Source organism: Podarcis gaigeae (genome assembly GCF_964106915.1).
Source record: "Podarcis gaigeae genome assembly, chromosome: 14".
Taxonomy (NCBI): Eukaryota; Metazoa; Chordata; class Lepidosauria; order Squamata; family Lacertidae; genus Podarcis; species Podarcis gaigeae.
In genome coordinates this window covers 46861069-46882249 of record NC_139690.1, presented here as the reverse complement: position 1 = coordinate 46882249, position 21181 = coordinate 46861069, and the positions used below count along the sequence as shown (strand labels likewise).

At 48.3% G+C, this 21181-nt stretch overlaps 1 protein-coding gene across 3 annotated transcripts in view; it reads right to left on the bottom strand.

Annotated features, from left to right (window-relative positions):
- CACNA1H (calcium voltage-gated channel subunit alpha1 H) overlaps window positions 1-21181 on the bottom strand; it is a 385142-nt gene that overhangs the window by 117095 nt on the left and 246866 nt on the right. For all 3 annotated transcript variants that reach the window (XM_083711204.1, XM_083711206.1, XM_083711205.1), the window contains exons 8-10: window positions 18350-18442; window positions 15405-16179; window positions 13233-13651 (exon numbers count right to left, since the gene is read on the bottom strand). In XM_083711204.1, the coding sequence (XP_083567330.1) occupies window positions 13233-13651; window positions 15405-16179; window positions 18350-18442 (1287 nt within the window). The remainder of the gene's footprint in view (window positions 1-13232; window positions 13652-15404; window positions 16180-18349; window positions 18443-21181) is intronic.

The following is a 21181-nucleotide window of genomic DNA, read 5'->3' as shown; positions in this document are numbered from 1 at the left end:
CCCGAAAGTGGCATCTTGTTCTCTTTGCTTTTACTTCATGTTTTCCGAGGAGAGACAGATGCAAGCATAAATATTACATCTGGATTTTTTAAAAGAAGAAATAACCGCTACAGGAATCCCCCAGCTAGTACGAAACAAGCACAGAAGCCAAAATTGGGAAAGACTGGGAGGAAAATAAACAGCATTCAGAACTTCCTACTCGTTGTCTTCCTTGGGGAGATTTGCACGTGCTGTTTTTATCGCTGGGAGAAAGAAAAAGGGACCAGAAGGACAGGTTGGGCTGGTGCCAGGGATTGGCATGGCCTGGTATAGGCTGTGTGCCCCTAGGGCAGAAAGGGAACCCATTGATGAAAACTCCCTGGACCAAACGCAGTTGGGTGAATGAGAACAGTAATCCCCATTTGTGGCTCCCTCTACAGCAGCCTTCTGCACCCTGTGGCCCTCCAGATCTTTCTGGACTTCAACTCCCATCATCCCTCACCACTGGCCATCAGATATCGGAGAGTATGCACCAGCGCATCGTAGGAGCATAGGGACCTGCCTTTTTCTGAGCCAGGTTGCACAGTGTTGTTTTCCCCAGATTGAGGTTGAATCCTGACAAGACAGAAGTACTGTTTTGGGGGGACAGGAGGCAGGCAGGTGTGGAGGAGTCCCTGGTCCTGAATGGGGTAACTGTGCCCCTGAAGGACCAGGTGTGCAGCCTGGGGGTCATTTTGGACTCAAAGCTGTCCATGGAGGCGCAGGTCAATTCTGTGTCCAGGGCAGCTGTTTACCAGCTCCATCTGGTACGCAGGATGAGACCCTATCTGCCCGCAGACTGCTTCGCCAGAGTAGTGCATGCTCTGGTTATCTCCCACTTGGACTACTGCAGTGCTCTCTACATGGGGCTACCTTTGGAGGTGACCCAGAAACTACAACTAATCCAGAATGCGGCAGCTAGACTGGTGACTGGGAGCGGTCGCCGAGACCACATAACGCCGGTCTTGAAAGGCCTACATTGGCTCCCAGTACGTTTCCGACCACAATTCAAAGTGTTGGTGCTGACCTTTAAAGCCCTAAATGACCCGAAGGAGCGTCTCCACCCCCATCATTCTGCCCGGACACTGAGGTCCAGCTCCGAGGGCCTTCTGGCGGTTCCCTCCCTGCAAGAAGTGAGGTTACAAGGAACCAGGCAGAAGGCCTTCTTGGTAGTGGCACCCACCCTATGGAACACCCTCCCACCAGATGTCAAAGAGAACAACAACTACCAAACTTTTAGAAGACATCTGAAGGCAGCCCTGTTTAGGGAAGCCTTTAATGATGGGAGCAACCAGCTTGGGAACCAACAAGGGAAGAAGGCTCAGAGCCCGGGGAGTGGTGGTGGGACGATGGTGAGTGGTCAGAGGGAGAAGAGTGGGAGAAGGAGGTGTTGGAAGCTGAAGAGGCAACAGGGCTTAGTGAGCGGGGAGAGTCTGTGGCAGAGAGAAGTTCAGAAGTTCAGAATTAGAGGCAGAAGCTGAAACAGGAGAGGAGAAAGACCAAGAGGCAGAGATGAGTCTGGCTTGTGAAGAGTCATGAGTGTCTCCCCCTCCTGCTGCAACAAGCTCCCCTCCCCAGTTGTCTCCCAGAACTAGAAGAGGTATGAAAAGGGTGTAGAGGTTGGCTGCATGCAGGCGCAGTCTCTGATTGCTTGGAAAAAGCTCTGGTGAGGAGGGGGCTTAGACGGCTGCGAGGAGGTGGGCATTCTCAGTCTCAGCAACTGCTTTAAGGGGGAAAGACCTACCAGAGATGAGTTCCTCTGCTCATTAGGCCTGACACTCCTGTGAAGATTGTGCTTTTGCTAACAAAGAGTTTACTCCAACTTGCACAGTGTGATTTACCGCTGGCTTGCTCCTGACGTCCCATCGGCCTCAGCCAGCACAGTGAATGGTCAAGGATGGTGGGAGTTGTAGTGCAAAACATTTAGCAGACGCCACATTGGCTACCCCCGGTCTACACTGACTGCCAGTGGTTCTCTGGGGTCTTTCCTGACTCAACCTGAAGATGCTATTGGGGAATGAACCTGGCTCCTTCTGCATGCAAAGCAGTCTCTCTGCTCCTGGGAGGCAGCTCTTCCCTGATCTCAGATCCTCCTTGATGTTCCCCTCCCATTTTGCTACATTTTGCTTTGAGATCTGAAAGAGCCTTGGGTGCCGGGCTTTGATAACAGCAGCCAAGAGCCATCCTGGCAATAGGCTAAGGCGCTGAGCTTTGTTTCTTTTTGCTCTCAGCATTACACAGCAGCCCCAGGCAAAGCCCCTCAGGACCACTTTCTGATCTCAAGCTGCCTGCTCATGAGGTACTTAGGGAGGAAAGCTGGCTCTGCCAACTCCGTTGTTTCTTAGCCTGGCTGTTTGCAAGCTAAGCCAGGGTTTGAGCAGCCCCACACATACGGGGATGATCCGCAGAGCTCTGCTTGCAAACCCCAGCTTTCTGACGCAGCAAAGCTGCATGGCGGTAAGCTGGCTGAAGGCGGAGAACGGGAACGTTCAATTGCTCTTGGGGTTTGGACGGTGGAAGAAAAACTTTTAGTGATCCAGCGTCTCGCAAGCCCCAAGGCTGAAAATGCATTTCTTGGCAAAACACGCTCGATCGGAGAACATGAGGCTTAGCCACAGCCAGTCACAGTTTCTCAGAAACATGCTCAGCGGCATTGAAAACAACACCCCATTTCTCTTTCGGCAATTTCCCAGCGAAAATGTCCACAGCTATTGGGTCTTGTTTTCCCTTTGTCCTTTCATGCTGACTCCCCCGCCCACAACTGGGTTGGCTTGCCTTCTGTGACATCATCACGTAGTCAAAGCCGATTGGCTGCTTAGCATCACAACGACGTTCTATTCACTAAATTGAAGTCGGGAAGCCTTTTCAAGCCAAAACTCGCATTCCCTTCTCGACAACCTTCAGGAGTCACATGGCCATGGTAGGCGGGGCCAGAAGCAAAAGCGGGTGGAGCAAAAAGATGTCAATTCTTTCACACATCCCACTCTAGCTTCCACCCAGGCAAGTTTTCTGGGAAGAAGGATGTGTAGGAGATGTGTACTTTGCTAAGGGTGCTCAGAGTTGTCAGGATATCTCTAGATCCCCTTTGCAGAGTTACAGTTCCTGGATTTCCCTGGGAAAAGGGACTGACAATTTAACCACGCTGGGAAGTGTAAGCTTTATAGGTCAAAACCATCACTTTGAATTCTGTCCAGAAACTAACGGGAGCCAGTGCAATCAGGCCAGGATTGGCATTATATACTCAAACTGTCTTCCTCCAGCCTGACTGCTGAATTCTGCATCAGCTGAAGTTTCAGAGCTGTCTTTAGAGGCAGCCTCACATATGTCAGGGGCTGGATTCAGAGGCGTAGCAAGGTCAGGTGGTACCCGGTGTGATTTTTTTTTTGGTCACCCCCCTCCCCACATTGAAATTATTAAAAGAAGGGAAAATAAGATACCTACAGTTGCAAATGTTATTTTCTGGTTTGTTTACTTAACACTGTGAGCGTAAGCACTTAAAACTCCCCCCCTAACTTTGTTCTCACACCCCACCTCTCCTCCTGTGCATTCCAGGGTTTGGGTCCTGAGATGAGGGAGCTTTTGCTTTTCTCCTTCCCTCCCCACTCTGCTTGCTTGCCTGCCTGCCTGCCTCCTACAGCAGCCTGGGAGTGTGGGACAACGTCGTGCCGTCTGCCCATGACTCCCAAGCCTCCCCTGAGCTGTCAAAACAAAGGGGGAAGGGGGGAAGGCCGCCAGCAAAGCGGCACAGCTCCCCCTCTTTGACCGACAGCTCGGGGTAGGCTTGGGAGTTGCAGGCATGCGGCGTGCCAAATGTCACCCCCTTCAGTGATGATACATGGGGCAGTCTGCCCCCACCGCACCTCCCTTCCTACACCTCTGGCTGGACTGAGGAGGAATAGTAGGGACCACCCGCTTTCTCCCGAACCTTCCTGAGAACAGAAGGACAGTATAGATTCAGAAGAGTGGTTTGTAGAAGGGCATAGTTCAGAGGCTGCAGATGGGAGAATCTGGGAAACATTGGAGGAGGAACAGCAGGAAGAAGAAGAACCAGGGAAGAGACAGCTGACAGACTCAGTGTCTCTTGAAGGCATTTCTGACCCCTCCTCCCAGAACAAGGCGTGCCATGAGTGTAATAGAACAGAAAACTCAGAGGCAGAAAGCACAGATCAGCTGGCGCAGGGGTGACATAGAACTTGGGGGGTGGGACTTGACTTGGAGCATTGCCGATAACTACGAGAGACCACATTCCTTCATCTCTCTCTGTGAATATTGAATAAACCACCTGGTAAGAACTCTTCTAGTTTTTCTGCCTCCTGGCGTCCTACTGACAGACAGTTTCTTTGGAGAGCATTCCTGACCCCCTTCCCAGGACCAGGCAAGCATTGAGGGGGGTCGAACAGAAGGCTCAGAGGCAGGAAGCTCAGATTAGCCAACGCAGGTGTGATGTAGAATAGGATAGATCAGGGTAGGCAAACTAAGGCCCGGGGGCCGAATCCGGTCCAATCGACTTCTAAATGTGGCCTGTGGACGGTTCAGGAATCAGTGTGTTTTTACATGAGTGGAATGTGCCCTTTTATTTAAAATGCATCTCTGGGTTATTTGTGGGGCATAGGAATTTGTTCATTCCCCCCCTCCAAAATATAGCCAGGCCCCCCACAAGGTCTGAGGTACAGTGGACCAGCCCCCTGCTGAAAAAGTTTGCTGACCCCTGGGATAGATGGAGGGGGTGGGACTTTACTTGGAGCAACACCATTATCTAGGGGAGAGTGCATTCCTTCAGCTCTCTCTGTGAATAGTGAATAAATCAATTGGTAAGAACTTTTATTGTCTATCTACTCCTTGGCTGCCACCGTGGGAGAGATCGGATTCCCCGAAACCTGACACATATAACAAATAATCTGACCTGGAGATTACCAAAGCAGTGGCAATAGGAGATGTTGGGGATTGAACCTGGGACCCTCTGTGTGCAAAGCAGATGTTCTGCCACTGAGCTACAGCCTCTGCCTGCCCCATTTGTGCTGCAACATGCCTTGCAGCATGAGAGAGCGAGCCAAGACACCCCCACAAACCTGGCAAGAATTGAGAAGTTCCTACGTGCTTTTCTTAAGAAAACACTCCCTCTTCCTCTTTACTCTTCGCTGCGGGGACGCAGGTGGCGCTGTGGGTTAAGCCACAGAGCCTAGGACTTGCCGATCGGAAGGTCGGCAGTTTGAATCCCCGCAACGGGGTGAGCTCCTGTTTCTTGGTCCCTGCTCCTGCCAACCTAGCAGTTTGAAAGCACATCAAAGTGCAAGTAGATAAATAGGTACCACTCCGGCGGGAAGGTAAACGGCGTTTCCGTGCGCTGCTCTGGTTCGCCAGAAGCGGCTTAGTCATGCTGGCCACATGACCCGGAAGCTGTACGCCAGCTCCCTCGGCCAAAAAAGTGAGATGAGCGCCGCAACCCCAGAGTCGGCCACGACTGGACCTAATGGTCAGGGGTCTCTTTACCTTTACCTTTAAGACCAGAAGAAGAGTAAAAAGGCCCATACTGCTCAGCCTCCTGTTCTCACTATCTTGTAGATGCTCATTTTGGGAATTCCACAAGCAAGATCTGAGTGCAACACCCTCTCTCCCTACTAGTGATACGCAGCAATTGGCACTCGCTGCCTCCGAGAGTGCAGGTAGGCCATTGTGGATAGCCTAACCTGCCCCCAGCAGGTTTTATAATGTACAAATGTTTTGCTCCTAAGAACAATAAATGCCACAACAGCAGCATCAAAAAGCAGGAACACACACAGAGAGAGGAAGAATGGAGGGCATGCATTTTGATGAGTACAGTGGTACCCCGGGTTAAGTACTTAATTCGTTCCGGAGGTCCGTTCTTAACCTGAAACTGTTCTTAACCTGAAGCACCACTTTAGCTAATGGGGCCTCCTGCTGCCGCCGTGCCACTGGAGCACAATTTCTGTTCTCATCCTGAAACAAAGTTCTTAACCTGAGGTAATATTTCTGGGTTAGCGGAGTCTGTAACCTGAAGCGTCTGTAACCTGAAGCACGTGTACCACTGTATCTAGAATGAACTGCCTCCTCCTAAGGAAAGTCGGGGTGAAATGAAAAAGAGCATCTTTCTCATACATTGAGTGACCCGACCAACGGCTCTTGCGGTGACTCATCTCCAGTCCAACAGAACAATGGAGACACGCTGTCCTCGCCTTCCAGAAATGTTTCCTGACACCACGCTGATCTCTGTATTGGCGTGAACAGCATGCGTTTTTATTTCCTCTAAGCACTTAAAAAGAAGAAGGAGAAGGAGAAGGAGATAGATCTTCTCACACCCGGCAAGAGCAAATGATACTTTTATGGGTGGGCGCAAAGGACTTATCCATGGGGAGCTTGTTTCCTTTTCAGGTTCACAAACCAATGAAGGGACTTTGAGGGCAGAGAAGCCAGCGGGCATAGGGTTGATTCCGTGAAAGGATTTGATTGTATCTGGAATTCTTGAGACCCACTGGATTCCTCCACCACCTGGCCAAATCTGACACCTCATCTAAGTAATCAAGTGTTAGTTAGATGACCTTTAAAGCCCTAAATGGCCTCGGCTCAGTATATATGAAGGAGTGTCCCCACCCCCATTGTTCAGCCTGGACACTGAGGTCCAGCTCCGAGGGCCTTCTGGTGGTTCCCTCACTGCGACATGTGAGGTTACAGGGAACCAGGCAAAGGGCCTTCTCGGTGGTGGCGCCTGCCTTGTGGAACACCCTCCCGCCAGATGTCAAGGAAATAAACAACTACCTGACTTTTAGAAGACATCTGAAGGCAGTCCTGTTTAGGGAAGTTTTTAATGTTTGATGTTTTATTCTGTTTTTAATCTGTTGGGAGCCACCCAGAATGGCAGGGCGGGGTATAAATAAGCTGCATTCTAAACTGTATTCTAACTTATATTTTAATCAACTGCTTGTTTGGGGTTTTTTGGTTTTGTTTAGTTTTTAATGTTTTTACTGCATTTATATTCGGTGATAGCCGCCCTGAACCCGGTCTTGGCTGGGGAGGGCGGGGTATAAATAAATAAATTATTATTATTATTATTATTATTATTATTATTATTATTATTATTATTATTCTGACACTTCATTTAAGTCATCACCTCATCAAGCACACACACGGGTGTGTGTGTGGGTGGAACTAATCAGGAAAGAAAGTGAGCGCTTGCTTGATGCAGTTAAAATTTGGAAGTGATTATGGGCCCTTCTAGCAGAGGCGTAGTGATCTGGGATTGCAAGGGGCTGGAAGACCCATTGCTCCTTCTGTACTGTAGTAGGCTTCCAGCAGGATCTCTGCTTCCCTTGCCCTAGAGTTGCCCAGTCAGCATGGAAGGGGAGATTTCTGAGAAGACGTCTTCTTGCCCTTTGTGCTGATTGGAGACTATCGGGGTGAAAAGAGAAGAGTCATCCACTGAGGATGGGCTCCTAGGGTCACTCTGGAGAAGGTAAGTGGGAAGAACACTGAGGAGCTGTCGCTGTCTATGTCCCAAAGCTAAGCATTTAGAAACACTGAAAGCACAAGGCTCTTTACTTTCAATAGACTGCTGTGCTACATTCTGTTACACACAATGGAACTTAAGTCAATCTGAAAAGAGAAACTGGAGCGCTCCAAACCATTTACTAGTTTCCCTCAGAGCGATCTCTTGGTCTTTGCCGCAAATTAATATATATTTAGATGTGAAGAATGACTGCTGGGTGTGGAGCACACTTCAATCCGCAGACGAGCCACAGCTATCTGAAAATCATGCCCCCTATCTAACCTTTGCTCTCTTAGTAGTCTGCCGTGCCCTGTCTGTGACCTTTGTCTCTTTCGATTAAACATTGTTCAGGGGGAAAGTGACGTGGTGGAAACAGGTGCCAAAATAACTTTGTACCACCCCACGATCTCGTGATTGGAAGATGTGTAAAGGGCACAGTCCAAAATGTACCTGACTGGTTTTGCATATTGTGTTAATAAAAAGAGCCTCCACAGAGCTAGCTGGCAGCTTGCTTATGCACAGCTCACCTGCATTACCAACTCCTGCCTCATGTCCTTCACTTCATAGATGCAGTGCTATGGTGGGCTGAGACCAGCACTTTGATGGCTTCTTCTGCAGTCATCAGACAGATGACTGGAGAGGGAACAAACCCTCCCTCCTCATATTTGCACAGATCATCTGAACCGCATTGGTGGATTTTGGTCTTTTGAATTTCAGTGGTGCCCTGTGCAAAATCCGGTGCCCCCAGTTGCCTCTCGCCTTCTGTTCTGCTTAATTCGCCACATCATAGTTGCATCGCCCAGCATCTCCCAGGGTGGTGGAATTGGTCGCACTGCCCTAAATCGGCCTCTGTGAAGTTTCTGTAACAGTAAGAATGCAGGAATGTCTGATGGCCACACCTAGGCTGAGCTACACCCACTGCCAATGTGTGGAGTGAATGCGGGACTTGAGCCGGAAAGAAGTTCACTACCCTTTGACCTGGTTTCATAGAATCATAGTTGAAGGGACCCTGATAACCAACTGAGCTATCCAGCAGGGCTGTTTGTTTTTTAAAAGAGATCTGAAGGACATTAAAGCTTGCACACATTGCTTATGTGACGTTTTGGTTGGTCCTAATAAAGGCATCCCACGTGGGTGGCGCTGTGGTCTAAACCACAGAGCCTAGGACTTGCCGATCAGAAGGTCGGCGGTTTGAATCCCCGCAACGGGGTGAGCTCCCGTTTCTCAGTCCCAGCTCCTGCCCACCTAGCAGTTCGAAAGCATGTCAAAGTGCAAGTAGATAAATAGGTACCACTCCGGCAGGAAGGTAAACGGTATTTCCGTGTGCTGCTCTGGTTCGCCAGAAGCGGCTTGGTCATGCTGGCTACATGACCCGGAAGCTGCACGCCGGCTCCCTCGGTCAATAAAGCGAGATGAGCGCCGCAACCCCAGAGTCAGTCATGACTGGACCTAATGGTCAGGGGTCCCTTTACCTTTACTTTAATAAAGGCATTGCCCTAATATGGATTTCTGAATTTCTCTTACATGCCCACACCGCTACATTTCCTTTGTATATAAACTCTTCCACGTCAAACCAAGCCATACCCCCCCCCCCCCCAGAGCATAAGAAGAGTCTGAGTGATGGATCAGGCCAGCATCTGCCTTGTCTAGCATCCTGTTCTCACTGTGGCCAAACTGAAGCCTATGGGAATCCTGCAAGCAGGAGCTGAGCGCAAGAACACTCTCCCCACGTGGGATTCTGAACAAGTGGTATTCAGAAGCATTGCTTCCTCCACCTTTGGAAGGAGAGAACAGCCATTATGTCTTGTAACCATTAATAGCCTTCCTTGACAGCCGTGATAGTTTGGACCTATGATGAACTATAGCTACCAGATCAAATCAGCCCTTTCTTCCCTCTCCAGTCTTGTCTCCTGGGGCCTCCTGTATTTCTCTGCACAGATTTTGTATTGCTTTCAAATAGCCTTTCTGGATGCCATTCTCTGTTTTGGAGAAAGGGAAGCAACAACAACAACAACAACAACACTTTTACCTCACCCATCTGGCTGGGCCTCCCCAGTCACTCTGGGCGGCTTCCAACAGCATAGTAAAAACACAATAAAACACCAAACATTAAAAGCTTCCCTAAACAGGGCTGCCTTCAGGTGTCTTCTAAAAGTCAGATAGTTGTTTATTTCCTTGTCATCTGATAGGAGGGCGTTCCACAGGGCAGGCACCACTACCGAGAAGGCCCTCTGCCTGGTTTGCTTTAACCTTACTTCTCGCAGTGAGGGAACTGCCAGAAGGCCCTCAGAGCTGGACCTCAGTGTCTGGGCTGAGCGATGGGGGTGGAGACGCTCCTTGCTGAGAGACCTTGATTGCAATTAACTGTATTCTGTATCAACATTTCCAGAGAGGAGGAATGGGTCTACCACAATTGGAAAGATACTATGATGCAGCCCATAGACTAAATGTCATTCATATGATAGCGTAAAAGAGAAGATTCAGATGTGAGAAATGATAGCAAACCCATTTGCAAAAGCAGAATTAAAGATCTGTCAATCCTGGATATCAAAATCAACACTGCCTATATCACCACTGGTTCCTTTTGCATTTCATTCCCCCTTTTACACAGATGATAGAAAATCGATGGATATGAAATGGAAAGAAAAAAGGCTCACGCAGATTCATTCGCTTTTATGAAAGTGATATCTCTCTTCCAGCAGGCCAAGCCATGGAAAGAACTGAGGGGTGAAATGTGAATTGGCTTTTAATCTATCAGGTGATACATTTTATCTCAATTCAACAGTTAAATCTCATGCAATTTGAGAAACTGAACACTCCCTCCAAAATATTGTTGATTTTATACAAAACACTCACTGACCTATCCAATGGACAACGCTTGGCTAATAAACAAAATTGGGAAAAGGACCCGGGTACAGGAACTGAAGCAGCAGATTGCAACAATCTATGGACAACCTTGCCCCACCCCCTCACAAAAAATCATCATAAACCTGCATTTAAGTTAATACATAGATGGCATCTAACACGTGTAAGACTCAGCTTGGCAGACATAACATCTTTTGCAGCGTGTTGGAGAGTGTGCAAGGTACAGTGGTGCCTCGCAAGACGAAATTAATCCATTCCGTGAGGCTCTTCGTATAGTGGTTTTTTCGTCTTGCGAAGCAAGCCCATTGACAGCTTAGCGGATTAGCGCTATTAGCGGTTTAGCGGCTTTTAGCGGATCAGCTGATAAGCGGCTTAGTGGCTTAGGAAAAGGGGGGGGGAAAGGGGGGGAAAAACCCACAGGAACTCGCAAGACATTTTCGTCTTGCGAAGCAAGCCCATAGGGAAATTCGTTTTGCGCAGCGCCTCCAAAACGGAAAACCCTTTCGTCTAGCGGGTTTTCCGTTTTGCAAGGCGTTCGTCTTGTGGGGCACCACTGTAATTGATGCGACTTTCCATATGTGGTGGATATGTGAATTAGTGCAACCATTTTGGGGAAAGGGTATTTACAGAAATAAAGAAAATTATGAACTGGGACATGCAGTGCAATGCAATGCATGCCTAGGTTTATTAACAATTTGTTAAAATACTCAAATTACGGCAACAATTAACTTATCACCTTTCTTCTGGTAGTGGCATGATTAAAGGTAAAGGTACCCCTGACTGTTAGGTCCAGTTGCAGACGACTCTGGGGTTGCGGCGCTCATCTCACTTTATTGGCCGAGGGAACCGGTGTTTGTCCGCAGATAGTTTTTCCGGGTCATGTGGCCAGCATGATTAACCTCTTCTGGAGAGCACATGGAAACACCATTTACCTTCCCCCTGGAGCAGTACCTATTTATCTATTTGCACTTTGACGTGCTTTCGAACTGCTAGGTGGGCAGGAGCTGGGACTGAGAAACGGGAGCTCACCCCGTAGCAGGGATTTGAACCGCTGACCTTTTGATCGGCAAGCCCTAGGCTCAGTGGTTAAACCCACAGCGCTACCCGCATGATTACTTATAGCAAAAACTGGAAAGGGCATGATGAGCTACACATCACATAATGGAAACAGAGTGTGTGGACAATCTGAGAAACTAACTAAGAAAATACTGTATTTTTTGCTCTATAAGACTCACTTTTTCCCTCCTAAAAAGTAAGGGGAAATATGTGTGCGTCTTATGGAGGGAATGCAGGATGCACAGCTATCACAGAAGCCAGAACAGCAAGAGGGATTGCTGCTTTCACTGTGCAGCGATCCCTCTTGCTTGTCTGGCTTCTGGGATTCAGAGTATTTTTTCCCTTGTTTTCCTCCTCCAAAAACTAGGTGCGCCTTGTGGTCCGGTACGTCTTATAGAGCGAAAAATACGGTACATGCCCTGAAGGATGAATCTGATATGGACAATTTTGTTGAAATATGGCATCCTTTTAGAAAATATCCAAATTTTCAAATAATCGTAAAACACCAATTACGCATATAGATTTATGGGAAAATCTGGTGCATTGGTCTTCTGTGGGGGTGGGAAACCAATTGTTTTGAAAATGTTTATGCTTAGAGTCTCCTCCTTGAAAATTAAGAAACCATTTAAATCCTAGAACTTGCCTTGCAGATGACACTCAAGCTAGATGCTGCTTCTTGGACCACTGCTGGTGTCTTCCCACATTCTGATGTCCGCTAGGAAGAAAGTTTGCCCTATACAAAGGTCTTTGGAGAAGAACCAGGAAACAAGCGCTTGACATTTAAACAGCAGCCTGACAAAGGAGGCAAATGTCAAGGAAACTGAGTAAGTCAGGCAGAATCAAGGCTTCTGTAGGTGGAAGCACGGAAAGGTAGATTAAGGATGATGGGGCAATTTGAAGTCCCATCTGCACTATGCATGTGAAGCAGTATCACGCCACTTCAAAGAGTCGTGGCTTCCCCTCGCCAAAGGATCCTGGAAACTGTAGTTTGTTAAGGGTGCTGAGAGCTGTTAGGCTATTCCATTTCCCCGCACAGAGCTACAATTCTCAGCTACAATTCTCTCTCCTAACATGCACATTTTTGCAAAGCAATTTCTCCTATAAAATGAGCTTTTTTCATGGCATTTTCACTAATATATGCATTTCTATGCACACTTGATCCTGGTGCAGTGCTGGATTTACATATAAGGTAAACAAGCTATAGCTTAGGGCCCCACTCTCTTGGGGGCCCCCAAAAAAATTAAAGAAAAAAAACCTGGATGTACATTTCTAAAATTTAAGATAAAAAACAAATAAAATAAAACCTGCATACAGCAACAGTGTTTTGTGTTGTGTAGGCTCCTATGATGTAAGTCATGGGCCCCGCCTGCTAGCCATCACTGGTTTGCTCATTTCTATATATAGGGTGCCTACACTGTGCATGTGTAAATGGCTTGAGATACCTATTAGGTCCATCAATTACCATACAGCATATATTCAACACAAAACCCGACAATTTGTTGTTGACAAAGGACAGCTGGACATATAAAGGGCCCCAATACCTTTAGTAGCTTAGGGCCTCATCAAACCTAAATCCGGCCCTGCCCTGGTGGGTGCATTTTTTTGCACACAGCTAAAAAAAACTGGGCTGCAAAATTCGGAGACATGTGAATTTCGAAGGCTGGCTGCGTTCTGGTCCTCACATTGTTTTGCAGAGTGCGAACCAAGTGGATTCACCTTTGAAGGCAAGTCAAATCCGATTCCTCCCCCATTCCTACAAAAGCCAGCTTAACGGGAGACAAGGGCCACCTACCTGCTCGTGGTACTCTATCCCCATGCTCAGTGTATTGATGAGGATGGCGATCATAATTCCCCGGTTGAAATACTTGCTCTCCACTATCCTCTTCAGCTTGTTGCCAAACGCCTTCCAGAACCTGGCTATCCTATTCTTCTCCTTTGGCTCTTTCTTCTTCTTCCTCTTCTTATTCCTCTGCTGCTGGATCTGGTCCCTCTGGTCCCCGTGCTTCACGTCCTGCGTGAACTCGTAGACGCCGGTGTTGTCGTCGCCCGACTCGTAGCTGTCCGACTCACTGAACTCGAATTCGGGGTCCTGCAGGATGCTGGCGCAGTAGGGGCAGTTCTGCAGCTCACAGTTCAGCATGTTGGCCTGTGGGCTGGGCAGGGGGCACTGCACATTGAAGCCAGACAACCTGCTGGACGTCCGACAAAGACCTGCAAGGGAAGGAGGTGGATGAGATGAATGGGAACAGTTTGGGCCTTCCTACCTGGTGGCGCTGTGGGTTAAACCACAGAGCCTAGGGCTTGCCAATCAGAAGGTTGGCGGTTCGAATCCCTGTGATGGGGTGAGCTCCCGTTGCTTGGTCCCTGCTCCTGCCAACCTAGCAGTTAAAAAGCACGTCAAAGTGCAAGTACATAAATAGGTACTGCTCCGGCGGGAAGGTAAACAGCGTTTCCGTGTGCTGCTCTGGTTTGCCAGAAGCGGCTTAGTCATGCTGGCCACATGACCCAGAAGCTGTACGTCGGCTCCCTCGGCCAATAAAGTGAGATGAGTGCCGCAACCCCAGAGTTGGTCACGACTGGACCTAACGGTCAGGGGTCCCTTTACCTTTACCTGGTTCTTAAGCGAGGCTTGAGGATTTGCTTAGGTGTAAAGTTGTTGAGCTTTTTTGAAAGTTTTTGAGCTATTTTTAAGGAATTTCAGCAAGCTTTCAACACATGGGTTGCCATGTGTCTCTATTTCCCCAAACATTCAAGTGATTTCTGCCCAGACATTGCTTCCGACTGCCATATTCCAGCTATGTCCAGGAAATTCCAAATGTATGGCAACCCTAGCTGAGGGGTGCAATTTAATCAACAACCTACATGAGCAGCTGGGTGCTCTTAAACCTCTCGCCCACAGGAAGAACGTGTCCCCATTCGGCCTTGTTACATAAAATTGGTTTAATTCACACTGACATGGGATTGTCTGTATGTATTGGTGAAAGAGTTTAACTCAGTGATGGCCAAACATGGTCCTCCAGCTGTTTTAGGACTACAACTCCCATCATCCCTAGCTAACAGGACCAGTGGTCAGGGATGATGGGAATTGTGGTCCTCAAACAGCTGGAGAGCTAAGTTTGGCCATCACTGGTATAACTGGATGATTCCATTGAAGCTAAATTAAGAGTAAAAAGGGCTATCTGAACTGCCTTGATAACTGACTGATATTGTTCTCAGGAAGCTTTGACGGTAGAACGTAGCTGTTGTGGCAAATCGCCACGGGCAGACCATACACTCCATGAAATGCACTTCAACACAATACATGGTTAATTTGAGAAATTTGCTCTTGTGGAATGTGGTGGTGGCCAATGGGGGAAATGGCTTTCAAGGGAGATTTCAAAGACAACATTAATGGTGGTGGAAAGGTCTATCAGACACCAGCAGATTTTGTGCCTTGGTTGTGGGCTCCTATTGGGCCATCCAGCCAACCATTGTCAGAAGCAGATGGAGCCTCTCCATCCCCATTGTTCAGCCCAGACACGGAGGTCCAGCTCCTAGGGCCTTCTGGGGGTTCCCTCACTGCAAGATGTGAGTGTACAGGGAACCAGGCAGAGGGCTTTCTTGGCTGTGGCACCCTCCCTGTGGAACACCCTCCCGTCAGATGTCAAGGAGATAAACAACTATCTTATAGAAGACATCTGAAGGCAACCCTGTTTAGGGAAGTTTTTAATGTTTGTTGTGTGTTTTTAATATTCTGTTGGGAGCCTCCCAGAGTGGCTGGGGAAACACAGCCAGATGGGCAGGGTGTAAATAATAAATAATAATTTATCATCATCATCATCATCATCATCATCATCATCGTCATTATCCAGAGGGGTTTCTCCTACATTCTTGTATTCTCAGCAACCTTTGATTTCACAACTGGCCTTCTCTCTTTGCCCGCTGAACCTAAGCCGAGATACCAAACTCTTCCCCCCCCCCTTACCATGTTCTCCAACCAAATGATGGAGCTTCCCAAAAGAGTCCACGTTCATATGCACCGGGCTATTGACTACAGGAGTGGTGGCACCACTGCTCCCGCCGTTTTTCTGCCCCACCGATGCCGGGGCGGCACCAGCTCTGCCAACGGGAGAAGGCAAGATGGTCGGGTAGTTCATGTTGCCGTGATTGGAGAGCTTGACCCCCGCCGTGACACTGGAAGACTTGCATTTCATCGGGGGCCCTTCCACATGGCAGTCTGCATGGTAGATGCTATGGACGGACTCCGAATCTGGAGCCGCAGAGTTCCGGAGGTTGGGGGATGGTGGCGGAAGCATGAGTTGACTTCCGGGCTTCATGACCTTGAGCTCAAGGTTGCAGATCTCGGGGTTGGAGCGCGGCCCGTGAGGGCTCCCATTGCTGATGTGATAGTGGTGATGGTGATGGTGGTGGATTAGGTGGTGAATGGAGGTGATGCGCTTCTTGCTCCGGCGGCCTTGGCCATCGTCTCCGCCGTTGGGGTTGACCTTTTTCCTTCGCTTGCTCTGCCAGTTGTTGTAGAGGCGCAACGTCCTCCGCTTGACTTTCCTGAAAATGTGGCAGATGTATTTGAGGAGTTCCTCGTAGCAGCTTCCTGGCTCGGAGAAGCTGGCGATTGTGCTGTCGTTTGAGAGGTAGCGGGCTCGCTGCTCTTGCATCAGCTGATTCTCCCGCTGTTTTGTTTCAGAAAACTGTGTTGCTATCACAACCAGGCACAAGTTAATCATGAAGAAAGAACCAACCTGGAAGGGGACAGAGAAACAGAGCAGTTGCAATATCATTCTCCACCCCCATCATCCAGCCCAGACACTGAGGTCCAAGACCGAGGGCCTTCTGGTGGTTCCCTCACTGCGAGAAGTGAGCTTACAGGGAACCAGGCATAGGGCCTTCTCGGTAGTGGTGCCTGCCCTGTGGAACACCCTCCCAGCAGATGTCAAGACAATAAACAACTATTTTACTTTTAAAAGACAACTGAAGGAGGCCCAGTTTAGGGACGTTTTTAATGTCTGATGCTGTATTGTTTTTAATATTCTGTTGGAATGGCTGGGGAAACCCAGCCAGATGGGTGGGGTAAAAATAATAAATTATTATCATTATCATCATCATCCGGACCAAGCTGTACTAGAGTCCAAAGCCCTGAATTAAGTTAAAAAAGGTAAAGGACCCCTGGACGGTTAAGTGCAGTCAAAGGTGACTATGGGGTTGCGGCGCTCATCTCGCTTTTAGGCCAAGGGAGCCGGTGTTTGTCCACAGACAGCTTTCCGGATCATGTGGCCAGCATGGCTAAACCACTTCTGGTGCAACAGAACACCTTGATGGAAACCAAAGTGCATGGAAACGCTGTTTACCTTCCCGCCACAGCGGTACCTATTTATCTACTCCAGGGGTGTCCAAACTTTTTCAAAGAGGGCCAGATTTGATCAAGTGAAGGGCCGTGAGGGCCAACCAATGTTGTTGAGCTTTTTTTTGTTTTTAACCTTTTTTTGAGGTTGAAATGGACTTTGGACATGCCTGATCTACTTGCATTGGCATGGTTTTGAACTTCTAGGTTGACAGAGCAACAGGAGCTCACTCCACCATGGGGATTCAAATCCCTGACCTTCTGATCAGCAAGCCCAAGAGGCTCAGTGGTTTAGACCACAGCGCCACCCTTGTCCTGAATTACTTAGGTCCAGGGTACCTTAAGGAATGCACTGCCCATCCCATCCCAAGTTGGTCACCGAGATCATCTGGAGGAAACACTCTTAATCCAGTAACATCTGGAGGGTCTCAGACCCCCCTTCATTGATGCCCACTGACCATGTCAGCCGGGTACTGGTGGGAGCTGGACTCCAACATCATTCGGAAGACATCAGGTTAGTCACCCTTGGGCCTATGGCTCAAGCGGAGAGCTAGCTCCTTGAAGCCTAGTGGTTCAATTCCACCTGACAGAGGGGATAGGTAGGTCCCCTTGTGTCAAGGATGCTTCCCCACCCAAGGACTGCACATGGCAGCGAGTTAACTATTTATTGGCGAAGAGGACACTTACTGTCGCTTCGGCAGTTCTGGTTATTTATGCACAGCAGTCTAGCATCTAGGCAGCTATTCCTAGGTATGCACTGTATGGAACAGTTGCAGCAACAGTGGCCAACAGTCCCCTCCACCAGTTTATGTATCCTGCACACACGCAGCCAGAGACTGTGCCTGCATGGAAGCTGCCTCTGCTCTGCCCTTTTCAGTCCCCTCCTGGTTCTGGGAAACAGTGGTGTAGGAGAAGGTGGGTAAGTGCCTAGCCCTTCACTTCTCCAATCTGCCTCTTCCTCCTCTTCTTCTGACCCATCCTGTGCTCTGAAGCTTCCCCTGCCTCCAATTCTTGCCTCTGGGCTGGTCTAGGTCCCTACAAACTGCCCCCCTCTCCCAAGCCAGACGCCAGCCCCTCTTCTCCCAGTGCACACTTGTCATTGTCCTGCCTGTCCCTAACATCTAGCAGAAATGATGGATGGGTGGAATACATGCAGTAGCACCCAGATCTATGGGTTGTGTCCAACTATGTTTTACTCAGAGCAAACACACTGAAAGCAATGGATTGAAATACAGTCGTACCTCGGAAGTCGAACAGAATCCATTCCGGAAGTTCGTTCGACTTCCGAAACGTTCCAATTTCTGATTGGCTTCAGGAAGTTCCTGCAGCCAATCGGAAGCTGCGGAAGCCCCGTCGGACCTTTGGGTTCCAAAGACCGTTCGCAAACCGGAACACTCACTTCTGGGTTTGCGGCATTGGGGAGCCAAAACCTTCGACTTGCAAGGCGTTCGGGATCCAAGGTATGACTGTGCAGCTATTACTTTCAAAGGGTCTACTTTGGGTACAGCCCAATGCTCACAAGATATGACAGCGCCCTCTCGCCATGCGTCCGAGCCCATCCCCATACTTACTATTATAAGTAGTATAAAATATATAAAATTGTAAAAAGAGTGCGCGTCCATGACATAATACATGATGTCAACCCATCCTTCCAGGGTTATAACCTGTAGGGGGGGGGAAGAGATGAGAGGAAGAAAAGTCAAGAAAAATACATAAATTGCAATTGGGAATTGAATCTGCAAGTAGAGCCCCATACACGCTCACAGCTAGGTTTTTACACACACACACACACACACACACACACACACACACACAGAGAGAGAGAGAGAGAGAGAGAACCTTTTTTTGTTATTCATCTCCCCTTCACATTATCACACACTCCCTCATTCACACAGCAGCTTCCCATGGGGTCCATCATGGAAGAAAAAATAAAGAGGACTGGGTTAAGATGTTTGGAGGTCCTCAGCACTTAAAAGATTTTGGTGCTCCCCATATGTAATTCAGAATAAAAAACAGTACTAAACCTGTAAAATAAAATTTTGAGATTTTTTTTTTAAAAAAAACTTTTAAAAATCTATAGATTTATTGCAACACATGACATGATCTAATTTCCTCGCATTATTCCGATTGACGTTTGTAAGACACCTCCCTGGTTTAGGTGGGGATAAGTAATCAAAAGAGAACAGAAAAATGGGTGTGTGTGTGTGGGGGGGGGTATAAGTTCTGGTTATCCAAGGTATTCTTCTGAGATAGAGTTCATTAATATTCTGTAACATCTCAGCAGCCGAACCCATGGCTTGAAAAGTCTCATTGCAATATGATGAAGCCAGATTTCCTAAAGTCAGTATCGACAGAGCTTTCAAATATATTTACCTTCATTTCCACCCTCTTTTTGTGAACTAGATCCAGCCTAGCAAAGGACAAACTTTTCTGCAAATCCTTATGCTCTTGCAATTTAATTGGGTGCCCTGCTCATCTCTCTACCAAGATAGCAAGTGCCCTAACAGATTATCCAGAGTTGGCGTTGACTTTGCAAATAGGTACACATGGATTAATGTCAAACTTCGGCGATGGTCTACAGCTGAAGACGCCATGGAGAGTCTGCCAAGTTCTGCAGAAGCCTGCAGCCAAGGCTTTTTCCGTTGGATTATCATTGCAATAATGAGGATCCCATATGTAACCAACGGTCTGTCCTGTGGTTTCTTCAGGATTTGAGCTTGCTTGGTATTGACAGCAGAAAGAGACACATGAGAAGCTGGAAGCTACAGAAGAGCAAGGCATATGTCACAGGAGTCTGCCGGTCAGTAACCACGCAGTTCAAAAATGGAGTTAACTGTTTATTAGCAAAAACACAACCGCCAAAGACTTGGTTGAGTGTCATGCCTAGGTCCAGTCATGGCTGACTCTGGGGTTGCAGCGCTCATCTCGCTTTATTGGCCAAGGGGGCTAGCGTACAGCTTCCGGGTCATGTGGCCAGCATGACTAAGCCGCTTCTGGTGAACCAGAGCAGCGCACGGAAACGCCGTTTACCTTCCCGCCAGAGCGGTACCTATTTATCTACTTGCACTTTGACGTGCTTTCGAACTGCTAGGTTGGCAGGAGCAGGGACGGAGCAATGGAAGCCCACCCCGTCACAGGGATTCGAACCGCCGACCTTCTGATCAGCAAGTTCTAGGCTCTGTGGTTTAACCCACAGCGCCACCCGCACAGCCTCTATTGACCTTTCTGTTCAATTCACATTGCAAATCCCAAAGGGAAGGGTTAAACCCAGCAACAGCAACATCCTAAAATCCAGGGGTTGGAGAACCATTTTCATCCCAAGGGCCACATCCCCTTCAGGGCAAGCTTCCGAGGGTCACATGCCAGGAGTGGGTGGAGCCAGAGATAAAAGTGGGTGGAGCAACAATTGCAATTTTTTCCTTACTCCAGTAGACTAGTTATATATATATCCACAAATATACACCCTTCTCCATCCTTCATCCAGACAAGCAAGAGTTATTAGAGTTCAAGGACATGCTCTCTTACACATCAAATCTTCCTGAGAGGCCAGTCATCTTAAGGATTGTTCTGTCCTCTTTTTAAATGGGTTTTTAATGTCTCTATGTTGCAGTACACTGCCCTGATATTTTATGGGAGGGCAGTACATAAACGCTTCCACACGGCGTTTTAAAAATCTGATGAGTTTCTTAAAACACAGTTTGAGTTTATCACCTGCATTTATATCCAGGAAAATAGCACTAAGCCTCCTTCTCAACATGCTGCAACGTGGAATGCTTAATAACTCCGAATCTCAATTGGTTTAATTCATTTAATTCATTGCTTTCAGGCCAAGGGAGCTGGTGTTTGTCCACAGACAGCTTTCCGGGTCATGTGGCCAGCAGGACTAAACCACTTCTGGTGCAATGGAACACCGTGACGGAAACCAGAGCACATGGAAAAGCCATTTACCTTCCTGCCACAGCAGTACCTATTTATCTACTTGCACTGGTATGCTTTCAAACTGCTAGGTTGGCAGGAGCTGGGACAGAGCAGCGGAAGCTCACTCCCTTGCGGGGATTCAAAACCGTCAACCTTCTGATCAGCAAGCCCAAAAGGCTCAGTGGTTCAGACCACAGCGCCACCCATGCTGCACTGCAGGGGGCACCACAGAAATGTTGTAGAATGAACCACAAGAGGCAGGGCTGTTGAATTATAGAGTTGCACAGGGAGTCACTGAAATTTGGGAGCCGAAAGTCAACCATCCCCGCCCCCCCCCCGAAACACAGCTCAGTGCTCTCCCGCACCTCAGTGGGTAATTTGGTTCTCACAAAGCCTCTAGGCAATGCACAGCCTCAAAGGAAAGGCTTGCAAGTGACTTTCTTCCTTCCACGCTGCTTGCTCGGGAAATGTGCTCTGGAGGTACC